At 52.3% G+C, this 12895-nt stretch overlaps 1 protein-coding gene across 2 annotated transcripts; it reads left to right on the top strand.

Moving 5' to 3' along the window:
* The first annotated feature begins 509 nt into the window (after positions 1-509).
* On the top strand, positions 510-12782 carry LOC142904556 (netrin-4-like). Of its 2 annotated transcripts, XM_076050728.1 has the most exons (11): positions 510-647; positions 749-859; positions 1082-1635; positions 4658-4933; positions 6407-6533; positions 6798-6989; positions 8389-8581; positions 8689-8795; positions 8965-9033; positions 10242-10415; positions 11378-12782. In XM_076050728.1, exons 2-11 carry the CDS (start codon positions 784-786, stop codon positions 11515-11517), a joined length of 1908 nt encoding a protein of 635 aa, XP_075906843.1. In that variant the 5' UTR covers positions 510-647; positions 749-783; the 3' UTR covers positions 11518-12782. The 2 variants fall into 2 exon arrangements, with proteins under 2 accessions (XP_075906843.1, XP_075906842.1); XM_076050727.1 differs by having other exon boundaries at positions 513-859.
* The last annotated feature ends 113 nt before the right edge of the window (positions 12783-12895 follow it).

Here is a 12895-nt window from a genome sequence, read left to right as displayed (position 1 = left end):
CACCCCAGAGCTGATGTCTTCACAGGTGTGACGCCTTCTCCGTCTGTCCGTCTGTCCGGACTTCAAAGCTTCCATCCTGCCATGACATGATCCTGAAGCATCGTGTTTGACCCTGATAGAAAGAGGCATCGAAAAAGCCTCTTTCTGTCATTCAATCAATGGATGATTTCTGCGGTCGGGGGCGTTCAGGGCAGGTAGAGGACAGGTAGAGCGAGCTTGATAAGTGGCCGGAATGCAGCTCAATAGCGGACCAGATGGACCGGTGGGGACTTCTGGAACCAGTCAGCGACTGACTCTGAGCTCCACAAAGTGCAGCTGCGGTGCTGATGTGGTTTGTTTTGGGTTTTTGTTTTTTTTTTCCCACCAGCAGCATATGTTCAAGTAGTGGTTAGCAGAGACAGCTGTGATGTCCTTGCAACATGTTGAAATATGAGGTTGTTTTTTTTTTTTTTGGTGTGGAAGAAGGAGGGGCTAAGGGCAGAAGGACACAGAGAAGGCGGTGCTCCTCCTCTCATCTTATTCCCAAATGCCAGTGAGGTGCTCACAACACGCTCAACTCTGAAGCGCGTGAGATGGACTCGTTCAGAGACACCAGAAGTTTGACGTTTCAAGTTTGTGGACCAGGGCCGACTGAGAACACGCTTCCGGTCTGGTGTTGCGCTCCATCTCGGCGTCTTAAAAAGTTTGCCCTCTAGTTAAAGACTGTTTTCAGACTGACTTGCGTGCATCTGCGGACAATTTGAAACAGGTGGTTCCACCTGAAAGTGCGTCAACGTATCCAGAATGGGACTTTGGACGTTGTTCTTCATCATCATCAACATCATCATCCCGATTTGTGTTGCTTCAACTTCTCCGGCCGGTGAGTTGAAACCATTTTAAACGTGATCGTGTGCCAAGAGTGTGCGCTTAAATCAAAACATAAAGTGGTGTTGCGTTCACGTTTCCTGCGGCAGCGCAATTGCAAAAATAAAAAGCAAGTCTGCCAACCTGTCTTTCCCCTTAAAGTGCCTTCAACACTGCGCTGCCCTTTAAATGTGGTCAAGGTCTGACGAAGCTAAAGGCGTATTGGTTTTCTCCGCAGACCTTGCATCCAAACTCCCCCCTGCGGAGAACCGCTGCAGCGGCCGAGCATGCAACCCCCGCATGGGCAACCTGGCCCTGGGCAGGTCGCTCAGCACCCAGTCGGCGTGCGGTGCCAACTTGACGGAGCAGTTCTGCTTCTACAGACAGACCGCAGCGCCGCGCGGCCGCGAGACGTGCGCGGCCGCAAAGTGCGGCAAGTGCAACTCGGCCGTGCCGGGCCAGGCGCACCCGCCCTCGGCCATGAGCGACTCGTCCTTCCGCTACCCGGACACCTGGTGGCAGTCGGCGGAGGGGGCGAAGGAGGAGACGCTCCGGCTCGACCTGGAGACCGAGTTCCTCTTCACCCACCTCATCCTGGTGTTCCGCTCCCCCCGGCCGGCCGCCATGCTGCTGGAGCGCTCCCAGGACCACGGGCTCACCTGGAAGACCCTCGGATATTTCGCCCGGGACTGCCACGAGGCGTTCGGCGTGGCCGAGGGCTCGCCGGCGGCGCAGAGCGGAGCCACTTGCACTTCCAAGTACTCGGGCGCGTTCCCGTGCACGAGAGGGGAGGTGAGTGCCACAGAGTGGTGCATTTGCTCACCTTTTTGGTCCTATTGAGTCACCCGAGAGGTGCAGCAGATGGTTGGGTGACAGCTCGCCTCGCACCACCCTACACATACACCGCCCCCTGGGTGATTATTGAGTGCTGCAGGTAATAATTATTACCCCCCCCCCCCCCCCCCCCAAAAAAAGAAGAAAAATCATCACCATGTCTGTTATTATGAAGCACATTTCCTGATAAATACGCCCCTGCCATAATAAAAGCACCTGGCTGATTGTAAAGCTCACGCCAGTGTAGGTCATGGAATTCACACGTTTTGTTACAATTAAAGATATTAACTATATTGCATTTGTCATGATCGTTCTTATATTGTTTAACATTGAGTTAAAACGTGGCTCAAAACAAAAGACCTCCGCTATGGCGACGAGTAAAGTTCATCCTTTGCCCCCCCCCGAACTACCTCTTCCACCATGGAGTCCCAAGTCAAGAGTTCATCCCGCCCTCTGAGACCACCTCGTGACCGACTTGTTTTTGTACACTTCCAAACATGTGTAAAGGTCCAACAAAGCGTCAGTCTGAGCAGGAACCTAAAACCGAGTGTGTTTGCCGGAGGCTGTAAACAGAGGGTGGAACATGCCGTATTCTGGAGATGTATGAGAGGGGTTGTTTTTTCTTCTTCTTCTTCTTCTTCTCTCCACTACTTGTGTGTGTGATGCTGCTGCTTGAACAATACTGGATTATTGGACTGGGTCCTGCAGTCACCAAGTGATGATAAGTACAGCTGCTGACATTACGCGTCAAGTTTTATTAATCAAAGAGCATCACATTCCCCCCCCCCCCCCCCCCCCCACTGAACATTTTGATCACGCATCCAAAAAAAAACCCCCGAATATCTCACCTCAAATTTACAGGAAAATTGTTCCCAGCGTGAATGTAGAGCAGATGAGATGCAGATGGGGAAAAACAGGGGAAATGTTCCACCCTCCGCTGAGACAATCATCCATTTGATGTACAGAGAGGGGAGGGGCAGGGGTAAAACATTTGAGGAGGAATGATTCATTGCCGAGTTGTGATTTGTGAGATCTGAGAGCGACCACATCAGTGCGTCGCAGCAGCACAGCTCACAGTCCTCCCTGCTCTCCTTGTTGGATAGCTGGCAGCGGGACGGGCCGCAAGCTTGATATCACACCAACCACCGAGCAAACAGTCGACCACACTTTGTAAACCGACTCCCCCCACCGCCCTCCCCCCCCTCCACCAATCAGCCGCTTTGACACGCTCAGCCGGAGGAGCGACGGTCTACTCCGACTCTGATGTTCCCTCAAAGCATTTTTGCGGCCCTGCAGTGTCATCACAGCCGAGGTCAGCGAAGCACTTCATTCAAGAACCGACTCTTCATTCATCATTTTTCTTTTGGAGAAGGGGAGCATCAGGCGCCAGCCAGCCGGCCAGCAAACCAACCAGCCGGCCAGCAAACCAGCCAGCCAACCAGCCAGCCAACCAACCAACCAGCCAGCCAACCAACCAGCCAGCCAGCCAGCCAACCAGCCAACCAACCAGCCAACCAGCCAGCCAGCCAGCCAGCCAACCAGCCAACCAACCAGCCAACCAACCAGCCAACCAGCCAACCAGCCAGCCAACCAACCAACCAGCCAGCCAACCAACCAGCCAGCCAGCCAGCCAACCAGCCAGCCAGCCAGCCAGCCAACCAGCCAACCAGCCAGCCAACCGGCCAGCAAACCAACCAGCCGGCCAGCCGGCCAGCAAGCCAACCAGCCAACCAATCAACCAGCCAACCAATCAACCAGCCAACCAACCAACCAGCCAACCAATCAACCAGCCAACCAATCAACCAGCCAACCAACCAACCAGCCAGACAGCCAACCAACCAGCCAACCAACCAGCCAACCAGCCAACCAACCAGCCAGCCAGCCAGCCAGCCAGCCAGCCAGGGACCTCGGAGCGAGTTGGGAGGTTGGGAGGCGTTTTTGCATGGACGTATGGCTTTGGCTGATCTCCTAATTGCAGTGCATCCGCAAAGGGAGTTTGCCCCAGTATGTTTCTCGCTCGGGTGTAAGCCTTCGTCCTCCTCCTCCTCTTTATAATTAGTGCCTCCGTTCCTCAACACGACTGTTGCCGTCTCGGTCGCACCCGCAAACACGCCGGTGCACTTAGCAGCTAACGTGCACACCTGGCAGCCGCATGTAAACACTTTTCCACAATTAGCTTTTTCGGGTGCAGTGGTTACGAGCGCTGCAACCATATGCACTGGTATGCACATCTGTCGGCATACAGTTGGAATGACATGGACATTTCTTAATTTTTGCAAATTCAATGAAAAATATATGTTATGTAAGTTAAAAGTAATTAATAATTCCCAGTTTTGTTTTTTTTTAAGCTTTTCATAAATTTCCAGAGGAGAACATCTGTCTGGATACTCCAGTTCTGTGGTTTTATATTTTATTGTGCATTTCTATTGTGTAACTCTACATCTCAGTATTATATTATTGGAATGATACCTTACAATATATAGATTACTCTAAAAAAAAAAAAAAAATTTCTATCATCTCTTCTCCAGCACTCAGTGTCACCGTGAAAGCCAATTTCTTGTCCATGTAAAAACTTTTGATTTTTTTTTTTTTCTGTTCCTCCCCGTTGCACATGGTTTTTGTTACGATGGAGAGGATGTATCTGCAACACAAACATTCAACAAACCTAATGGAGAAGAAAAGGAACCATTTGTCCTTGTTTACCTTGGAGCTTCTCCCATTTTTTTTTTCCTCCACAAATAGCGTCTCTCCGACCAGCATGAAAACCAAACCAGATGCTCCTTTTTTTAATCCCCGCTCCCCTTAATTTGGCAGACCACGAAGGGAAAACATGAACTAACATGAGTTATGTTGTCGTGATGGCTCGTCGGCCCTCTGCGGCGAGATGTTGTTGTTTTTTCCTGCCCACCGGCTCTAAAGGATTCTAACAGATCTCACCGGTTGTGCCTCTCTCCTCCCCCCCCCCCCGGCTCGCCGCCAGGTCATCTACCGGGCCTTACCTCCCTGGCGGAAGGTGGACCCTTACGGGCCGGCCGCCCAGCACCGGCTCATGATCACCAACCTGAGGGTGCGGCTGCTGCGGCGCCAGCCGTGCCCCTGCCAGGCCAAAGACCTGGAGGCCGCCGCCCTCCCCACCCACCACTACGCCGTCTACGACTTCATCGTCAAGGGCAGCTGCCTCTGCAACGGACACGCCGACCAGTGCGTCCCGTCGCCAGCAGGCTTCCGACCCGGCCAGCAGAGGGCGGCTAACATGGTTTGTGACTTCTTCTTCTCCCCCCCCCCCCCCCCCCCCCCCCCAAGCACGGTGCTGCTCTCCTGTTTGTTGTTTCCTGTTGTTGAACGTGTTGAGATGGGGGGGGAAGGTTGGCAGGTGGTAGAGGGGGAGGCGGGGATGCGGTGGGAGGGATTTCGTTCCCACCACTCCCTCGTTGCTCAGCTGTGCGATGGTATGCGCCGCTCGAACCGAGGGCTGCAGTGAAGACTGGATATTAGGCCGCAGCTTTACCTACCATTACAGGGATTTAAGGCTGTGGAGAACCTTCATTAAGGTATCGGGCCTAATGCCTTAACAATCCAGTCTCTGTCATGTTATTCTCCTGACTGTAAATGGAAGATGGTCCGTTCCAACGTGGGTCCAAAGGAGGTGGAGCAGGTGGACCGGTCTGATTCTTTGATTCTTCAGCGGTTTATTTAGCTTGTTTTACTTCATACTCAAGGGCATTGTAACAGCAGTATCTTGTGTGTTCCTCGCCAGATGGAATCGTTTGTGTCAGTCGTTTATTTGTTCTACTCATCCGTGGCTTTATTGAAAAGAAATGTAAGCTATCATCCACTCCAGGAGTAGTTTTTGCTGTTTCTGGGCTCATTTTCTCTTGTGCTTGATTATTTCGTTCCATTTTATTGGATTTATTTGAAACGGATACAGGTTTAGCTTTGTACGGAAACCATGTGGGTACTTTTTACTTGCATTGTATACTTGAGCCTCTGTACAAAGTTAAGCCAATATAGCAGCACTTGCTGGACTCAAGACATGCAGGTTAGAGGTGCTCTTTGAATGGGGAAAAACCAAGAAGTGGCAAAACAGGAGAAACTCCAAGACACTCTGATGGAAAAGTGAACAAGCCTTCGTAGTAGCGGCTTGCTTACGTTTGAACCATTAAAAACTTGTGACCATTAAAAACGCCTTAGAGTTTGTCATGGTTCAGATGTAACCAAACTGGTAAAATCTCAATCTCTCCTCAAAAATATTGGAAAAAAAGTATATCTATTTTTATTTAAGAAAGTTAAAAGTCGAAGTTCTGTGTTGAGTTCATGCGCTGCACTGCAGCGACTGTTCACTGTGATGCTGCAGCACCCGCACAGTTTTCGCATCGCTGAAAAGAGGAGGCTACCGCCTGGTGGGTGACAGCAGGACCCGTGTTTTAATAAGTCGGCTCTCGCTCAACACCTCTGCTCTTGGAATTGTACCGCCAACGCAACACAGAGTTCTTTGCATATTGGAACTCGAGGCTTCACTTCACCGAGAAAAAGGAAAAAAAAACGTCACTGTGTGCAGTACGGGGTGAGAACAGGAAGCGTCGACACGAAATGTAATCAGTGATCACCTGAAGGTTAATCCAGCAGTGAGGCGCAGCTTTGTAACGTCCACTTCCTCTTCCAAAAAAGAAACCACCAAAAAAAAATAAAAAATAAAAACCCTGTCCTGTCCGTGCTATTTGCCCGGCAGGTCCACGGGAAGTGTGTGTGCCGACACAACACAGCTGGCGACCACTGCGAGCGCTGCGCACCTCTCTACAACGACCAGCCCTGGCAGGCCGCCAACGGCATCGTGGGGACTCCACACAAGTGCCAGAGTGAGTGCTGGGGGAGGGGTGGGGGGGTGCAGAGTGGGACGCTCTGCACCGTGCGTGTCGACTCATCGGCAAAGTGGATTTCACTCTCGTAAAAAAAAAAAATCATCCGCGACCTTTCAGCTGCCGAACAACGTGATGAATGAAAGAGCAGCTGGCTTGGTTTGGAGTGCACACAAGGGGGGGGGGGAGTGAGAAGTGCACAAGTCTTCTGATTGTTATCGTCATCGTGACCGTCGTCGCTGCTGTGGTTGTGCTTGAGCTCAGAGTGCAAGTGCAACGGCCACGCCGACAGCTGCCACTTCAGCCGAGGGCTGTGGCTGGCGTCGGGGAGGCGCGGCGGCGGCGGCGTGTGCGACGCCTGCCGTCACCACACGGAGGGCCGGAACTGCCAGAACTGCAGGACGGGCTTCTTCAGGGACCCAGGCCGCCCCAAAACGGCCCCGGACTCCTGCAAACGTAAGTGGCCCTGCGGCTCGTTGCCGCCTCGCCCGCTGTCACGACCGCCTCGCTCTGCCGACGAGACGAGTCCGGTGAAGACAGGGCGGTGACCAGATTAACGCGAACTGACCCTCAAGGTCAGGCATGGGCAAACTACGGCCCGTTAAACTGATTAATCCGGCCCGGCAAAGTTGAAGAAATTCTATTAATAGTAATTAATTCCTAAATAATTAATGAATTCCTAAAATAGCTGTATTTCATTAGTTTTTTTCAGTGTTTTAAGAGTGGTTTAAATAAACAGCTCAACACCGTGGAGCTTCAAAGACACGGAATTTGGTCACTTTCAATTAAAGCACATGTTTTCGACTTATTTTTCCTCCTATGAGGTGGGTCAGCCAAACACTCCGTCCCTCTGCCCCTGCTCCAGCCCCTCTGTCAAATTTCAGAACCTGTTGTGGCCCCACCGGTCCAAAGGTTCCCCCCCCCCACCCCCATCCCCCTTGGTCCAGATGCAGCTCTCCTTCACTCCGCTCCACTCTGCCAGTAATGAGACAGTGGGATGACTCTCCTCCGCTCCTCGGCCTCATCCACGGAGGCTGTTTTTTATGGAACGCGACTGTCGTTGCAAACAATGGAGGAATTTCCCATGGACCATGCAGACACATTTTTCTCATTCTTGCCCCCAGCCCCGCCCTCCTCCCTGTGAGGCGTGCTGCAGCATTTTCCGAGAAACAAACATGCCATTTTGACATTTTTTTTTTTTTCTTTCATACACTGAAGTGGAAGGCTGGCAAACACTGACTGGGGATTGATTGATTTGCTCTTTGTTTATTCCTCATGGCTGTTTTGTTCATTTAGCTTTTTGCCCGCCTCAAGAGAACGATAAAAGAAACTTTTACATCCCAACAGGGAATCTGTGCAGCCTCAAAATACATTTGTTTGTGTTTCTCCGAGCAAACTTGTCCTCTGACGACACTTTTGCTCCTCGTGTGAACGGATCGTAAAGCCGGCGCTCTCCAGTTTTTTTGTCACCGTGAAGATCCCACAGAGAGCTTGTTTTTAATTGCAACAGTGAGCGCTAATTCTTTTGCAAATCGCCTCCAATGCAACTTTACAAGAAACGCTCCCTGTCACTTCCCATACCTTCTCCTTCTCCCTCTGCGGCGCTTAAAGCGCAGCCAGCAGCCTCCTGGTCTCACCTCAGTTGGCAGGAAGCTAATTGGCCGTGGAACCCAGCGCAAATTTCCCCATCGCTCCCTGTCGGAGGTCGTGGAGATGGACGAGCTACATTCCGCCGTGGAAATCTTAAGAATCCATCAGCCGTGCGGGGTTGAACAGCAGGTTGACAAGGACAGATGTCCACGCACCTGCGCATTGAAATATTCAAGTGTGCTCCTGCTGCTGTTCTCACCTGCAGCTTGTTCCTGCCACCCGGTCGGCTCCGTGCCCCCGTGTGACCCCACCGGCGGGCGGTGCGCGTGCAAGCCCGGGGTCGGCGGCGCCCGCTGCGACAGCTGCATGCTGGGATACTGGGGGCTCCACCAGTACGGCTGCCGTCCGTGCGACTGCGCGGGGGGCTGCGACCCCTTCACCGGCGACTGCCTCTCCGGGTGAGAGTCGAGTCTTGAATACGCGGCCGTGCGCTGCATTGTGGGTGTTTTCCCCACGCCGAGCGGAGCGCCGCCCTCTGACCACCTGTCACCTCTGCGGCACGCAGCTCAGACGCCTCGGGCGCCGCCGGAGGCCGCGTGGGACACGGCAGCAATAGCAGCGAGACGGCGCCGTTCAGGGCAGAGGAGCTCTTCTCTGCACTGCACCACTCCGGTGAGTCACAGGCCGTATAGCGCTTAATATACTGCACGCTCGTTAAACCGCCGCTGCGGCTTTGATCCTGGGACGCATGCGTGGCGGCCGGCCGGCGGCGGCGGCGGCGCCATCTATCAGATATTAATCGCGTGTATTTTTTTTTTCTTTTTTTCTTCTCTGTTTCCAGAGAAGTGCGAGTGCGCGGAGGTGACTCTCAACAGCCCAAAGCTCTTCTGTGCTGCAGAATACGACTATGGTGAGAGCTGCCTCGCAGAGGGAAGTGGCTGCAGTGAGAGAGAGAGGTTCTTTAGCTGCACGGTTCAGTCTGGGGAAACTTTAAACCTCTTGGATTAAAGAGGTTGTGTGAAATGTCCTTGATGTTGTGAACACATTAGGCACATCTTTTTTTTTTTAAACACAGAAAAATGTGAACATCTTTGCCACTCTGGTGGTGCGTTTCTTTTTTTTTTTTTTATCACCTTGCATGGCAGCTGGAATGTTCAGATTTTGATTCTGAAAAGTCACACCTCCAGCTATTCATTTTCAAATCATTTTTCAAGCCTTTAGAAGCCCCAGGAGAAAACAGGAAGTGACGAGCCAGGCCGCTGATAAATCTCTTAGGCTGTGTCTCAAGTCAGGGTCTGCATCCTTCGAAGCCTACATTTGAAGGCCAGTTGTGTCATAGCACTTTGCGAAGGCTCGTCCCAATTCACTAAAATTCGAGGGACGCTCCCTGAATGCACCCTTGAAATGTGCCCTACTTTTAGCCGACTCGAAGGCTGCACCGCTACTATCCTTCACCTCCTTCTGTATCCCAGGATGCTTTGTGTGCTGCTGCTGAGCATCCTGGGATAGGAGGAAGTCTGCTGAAATGGCAAAGACACAGCGTATAAATTGAAGTTATTTGAACATCCAACGCCACGGTTGGATGGCGAACCAATGGTTAGCTTGATGCTATAAAAACACCACTTCCAGGGTTGGCCAGCAGGAGGGAACAGCGGTGACGCAACCAGGAAATACGCCGAAGGCTGGACCGTCCCATGCGGTTACCGGGGAGGCGGGGTTTGGGTTCATCCTTCTCGCCCGGGTTCTTCGCAGGATGCAGACCTTGGATTGAGACACAGCCTTGGTGTTGCAGTAGCAGCAGAACTTTGGTTAAAATGAAACAAATAAAAGGGCTGAAGGCTTTTTTTCAGCGGCCAACATATTTTCTGCCTGACCTCCTTCAGCTGTCACAAGAGTTCAGGCTCCCTTGGCAGCGTCTGATTGGTCAGACCAGGTTCTAACTCTGGACATTCAGAGTGCCTTTCAGACGCAACAAAACATACAACTGTTTGGGTCCATTAATGAGATGCAATAATTTTGTGCTGTAAAAACGTTATGAAGATTGTCGAGTCAGCACGCTTTAGAGTCTTTTTGGCAGGCCGTCACTTTGTTAATGCCTCACTCTGACCTCTCCGCCAGTGCTGGTGCTTAGAGTGACGTCGGCTCACGATAGAGGCTCCCACGCGGAGGTGGAGGTCAAAGTCAAGAAGGTTTTACACCAGAGCCCTGGCATGAAGATCCAGAAGAAGAACGTCACTCTCTACCCAGAGTCCTGGACGGTCCAGGGCTGCACCTGCCCCATCCTGAACCCAGGTCTGCTGCAGCCGCCGCACGTCGCTTCCTCCACGGCTCCGCACAAGCGGACGCCCACTAATTAGTCGGCTCTCGAGCGTCCGACCTGCTGCCAGCTTGCTGCTGAATAGAGGACCTCAGCTGCGACAAACTAGGATTTGAGTGGGTGCCAAAATCTGAGCATTAAGTACAGACATTTCAAGCTGAGAGATTAGTCGACTCTTTGTCGTGAGACTATTTCACTGCCACGTGCTGGCAGCATTCTGAGTGGTACTGTGTTTACGGTCTTTAGCGCTGTGGATGACACCCAATTTCACATTAGGTGATTTTTTTTTTAAAATTGAAATGTTTGCTAAGTAGACCATCTCATTCCAGACATTTAAGTAATATCAACTTAGAAAAACAGATCATTTACTTATTTTGTTTGCTTCTTTTTTTTCCCCACCAAAAAAAAGCAGTCCTGGACACTAGCTCTTTGTGATGTCACAAGGGGCATTGATACATCACAGATACCTGACACAAGCGGGGGGAGAAAAAAAAAGCATATGTGGATACAATAGGATTCATCAAAGCATCAGTTTTGTCTGGAAGCAGAAAGTGAGCAGAAAGTGCTATTTTCTGGAGATGTATAGTGTCTCCTTGGAGGTGAGGTTGCGTCGCTGTAGAGCGGTGTGAAATATAGAACTCTGAAAGTAGGTAGACCGCGGGACCTTCAAGTCCGGGCCGCCGCTGGCCGTATTCCTCTATCATCCACTTGCTTTCACAAAGCTGCAACATCTGTGTCCCCCTGAGAGGACGCTTCACGTCTGACATGTGGGAGGTCCAGCAAAGCCTTGAGGTTTAGCAGGAAGACAAAAAATCCAGCACTGTAGCAGGAGGCCGTAGAGGAGCGGGGAGATTGATGAGCCGTTTTCTGGAGGTTAGCTGAACGGGTGAGGACCTGGAAGCGGACGTGACGAGCTCCTCCCGTCTCTGTTTTCCAGGGACGGAGTACGTGGTGGCCGGCCACCAGGACAGGAAGTCCCGCCGGCTGATGGTGAACGCCAAAAGTCTGGTAAAGCCCTGGAAGTCGAGTCTGGGTCGCAAATTCCTCCACATCCTCAAGAAAGACTGCGGCCACTGATTGGCTGACGGGAGGACAGACCGCCGACTCTCAACGGACGGATGAAGGAGTGTGTAACGTACACCCGGACTGACTGCTGCTTGTTGTTTTTTTTTTGCTGTTTGGAGCAGGATCCCCCACCACTTGTGCACCGGGGATTCCTTCCATCCGCACGTCCACAGCCCCCTTCCGGCCCCCCCCACCAGGAAATGACTGCCAGGGCCAGATTGTTTGTGGCTAAACCGAGTGGACGAGTTGCCAGACTTTGCTACATCCGATCCAGCTCCACCCCCCCCCCTCCCCCCCAGCCGCCCCTCCCCCCAGATGCCATCATCAAAACAATGAGCGCACAATCTGATTTATTAACGCCGGCTCCTCCCCCCTCCCCCCCTCCCGTATCACTTTTTATTGAGACCTCTCTGAGAGGAGCTGCGCCCGTCTCCTTGCAGCTACTTGCCGTAAATCACCGGCGTTGGCTGGCGAGCGCTGGCGTCGACGTGCGCTCCGCGTCCTTGGTGGTGAAGGTGGTGGTGGGAGGGGCAATGAGGGTGCAGGGCCACAACAAGTCACTCCTGGATGCGAAGGGAAACGTTGGAGGGGAAATGTGAGGGCAGCCAAAGAGGCCGGCGCTCCGTCCTCACCGCTGAGACGCTCTGATGGCAGCTGATGAGGTGCGACAGGAACCGCAGTCAGACGGAGTTAGACGAGTTGGACTCGATTCTGGTGTGTGTGTGTGTGTGTGTGTGTGTGTGTGTGTGTGTGTGTGTGTGTGTGTGTGTGTGTGTGTGTGTGTGTGTGTGTGTGTGTGTGTGTGTGTGTGTGTGTGTGTGTGTGCTCTGCCGGCTATCTGAACCCGTGCTTCCCTTTCTGGCCTGGGACTCCTCCTGCCCGCCAGCCCCCCAAAATAAATCTGTATTAAAAGCGCGGCCACTCAGTGACATCGCGGCAGCGTATCGCATCCAGAGGCCGCCGGGCCGTTTTTTTCCAGGCAGGCCTCGGTTAATAATAGTCGCCGCGCCGCTGTCTCCAAGGAGGCGGACAAACTCCGCGAGGAGAAATGATGCATTCCTCAGCCATGACATCACCGCCCCCGCCGCGTCCTTGTCCCAAAGACTTTTACCAAAATAAGAGAAAAACGCTGCCGAGTTCCTCGCAAAGGACAGAACAGCGTTTTCTGGGAAGTGCGCGAGTGCAACTCCCGTCATCCGTGTGGTGTTTGTTATTTAACTTCTGTGTGTCCTGTATGATGGTTCTTCTTTCTTTTTTCATATAAAGGTGCATAAACTAGCCGCTGGTGTGCTCATTGGGAAAAAAAAAAAAAAAACCCCGACTCCATCACACGCACAGACACATTACTCTGAGCCGTAAGGTCAGGAACAGCCCCGAGTGCCTCAGTCTG

This window comes from Nelusetta ayraudi, unplaced genomic scaffold, assembly GCF_046127955.1.
Source record: "Nelusetta ayraudi isolate G7.1 ecotype Tasmania unplaced genomic scaffold, CSIRO-AGI_Nayr_v1 ptg000129l, whole genome shotgun sequence".
NCBI lineage: Eukaryota > Metazoa > Chordata > Actinopteri > Tetraodontiformes > Monacanthidae > Nelusetta > Nelusetta ayraudi.
Note: the sequence above shows the minus strand (reverse complement) of the source record. Positions and strands in the feature narration are given on the sequence as shown.